Source organism: Nanorana parkeri, unplaced genomic scaffold (genome assembly GCF_000935625.1).
Source record: "Nanorana parkeri isolate BGI_ZX_2015 unplaced genomic scaffold, ASM93562v1 scaffold1028, whole genome shotgun sequence".
In the NCBI taxonomy this organism is placed as follows: domain Eukaryota; kingdom Metazoa; phylum Chordata; class Amphibia; order Anura; family Dicroglossidae; genus Nanorana; species Nanorana parkeri.
In genome coordinates this window covers 14,141-15,447 of record NW_017307296.1, presented here as the reverse complement: position 1 = coordinate 15,447, position 1,307 = coordinate 14,141, and the positions used below count along the sequence as shown (strand labels likewise).

Genomic DNA, 1,307 nt, shown 5'->3' with positions numbered 1-1,307 from the left:
AGCTTTGTTTAAGAAAGGGCAGTTCATTCAAAACTGTAAAAATCTCTCAAAGGCTACTAAGAAATCTGGAAAAATACGCCACGTATCTTTTTCAGCCCAGATAGGAATAGAAAAAAAAGACATCATTGATGTCAATAATATATATACACAAACCTTATTTGGTTTACTCTTCTACCTATAAAAACGCCGCCGCAGACGGCCCTGCTTTCCTTAGCAATTTCAGATCCGACGTGTTTTAAAACAAACCTGGATGGGAGGAGCAAAAAACAAAGTATAAGCCCCTCCCTTTCGCCCCAAAATGCAGAAAAAATAAAAAAGTCATTTGCGACCACCATTGTTGCCTATTCAGTGGATACATTCTGGATGTCCTTCCACGACGTTCGTTTTCCGTTAACAAAAAAAAAAAAAGAAATCCCCGTTCTAAAAACATTGCGGTGAAATGTTCTCTGGGGTTCCAAGAAATGGTATGAAGAAAAAAAAAAAACATCTAAAATAGAACCTGTTAAATAAGCATCATAACCCTGAAATTTCACGGCCCCGAGAAACACAATTGTTTCCAAAACGTCTCGATGGAAAGAAAGAAGAGAGCGACTTCATTCTCAGACCTCGCCGTGCGAGAAGATTTCCTGAGCAATGTCCGACGGTCTGGGGCTGCTGTCTTTCCCGGGGCTGCCGTATCGCCGTCTTTTCGCAGATCGCTCGCTGGCATCCTCCGGCTCTCGGTCGTTCCTGGCGTTGTTCGCCGGGCTGAATTTAGCGTCGCCCCCGGCGAGGCCGTCCCGGTTGTAGCCGTTGGTGTCGCTCTCGTTTGGAGGGGGTTCGGCGGTGCTGGGACCGTTTAAATGTACGGGTGCTGGGACAGCGTCGTCTCTGCTGATGGGTATGTCTGAGGGGGCGTTGGAAGAAACCCCTAAGGAGATGAGAAAGAAATTCACCGGAAACGATTCATTACATTAAATGATGACGACACCAAAACAAACGCGTCACATCTACTACCACCACATGTAGTTAAAGCTGAACTCCGGGGACACAAATCTTCATCTAACAACCTTAGTAACGCAGACATTTTTGCACACATTTCGCACTCATTGCTCCCGCTCTCCATACCGAATGCATTTTTTGTGTTCCCAGGTTCCCCAGAGAAGCAAAAACCATGGTGGGGAGGGGGTGGGTCACCACCTATGCAGCTTACTACAATCTGGGTGGCGAGAGAGAGGGGGTAGAGAGAGAGAGAGGGGGAGAGAGAGAGAGAGAGAGAGAGAGAGAAAGAGAGAGAGAGAGAAAGAGAGAGAGGGGGAGAGAGAGAG

The 1,307-nt window shown here is 46.7% G+C and overlaps 1 protein-coding gene across 1 annotated transcript in view; it reads right to left on the bottom strand.

The window, feature by feature from the left end:
* Positions 1 to 400: 400 nt before the first annotated feature.
* LOC108795950 (mesoderm induction early response protein 1-like) overlaps positions 401 to 1,307 on the bottom strand; it is a 13,186-nt gene continuing 12,279 nt past the window's right edge. The window contains exon 10 of the mRNA XM_018567304.1: positions 401 to 910. Coding sequence (XP_018422806.1) covers positions 600 to 910 — 311 coding nt within the window. The 3' untranslated portion in view covers positions 401 to 599. The remainder of the gene's footprint in view (positions 911 to 1,307) is intronic.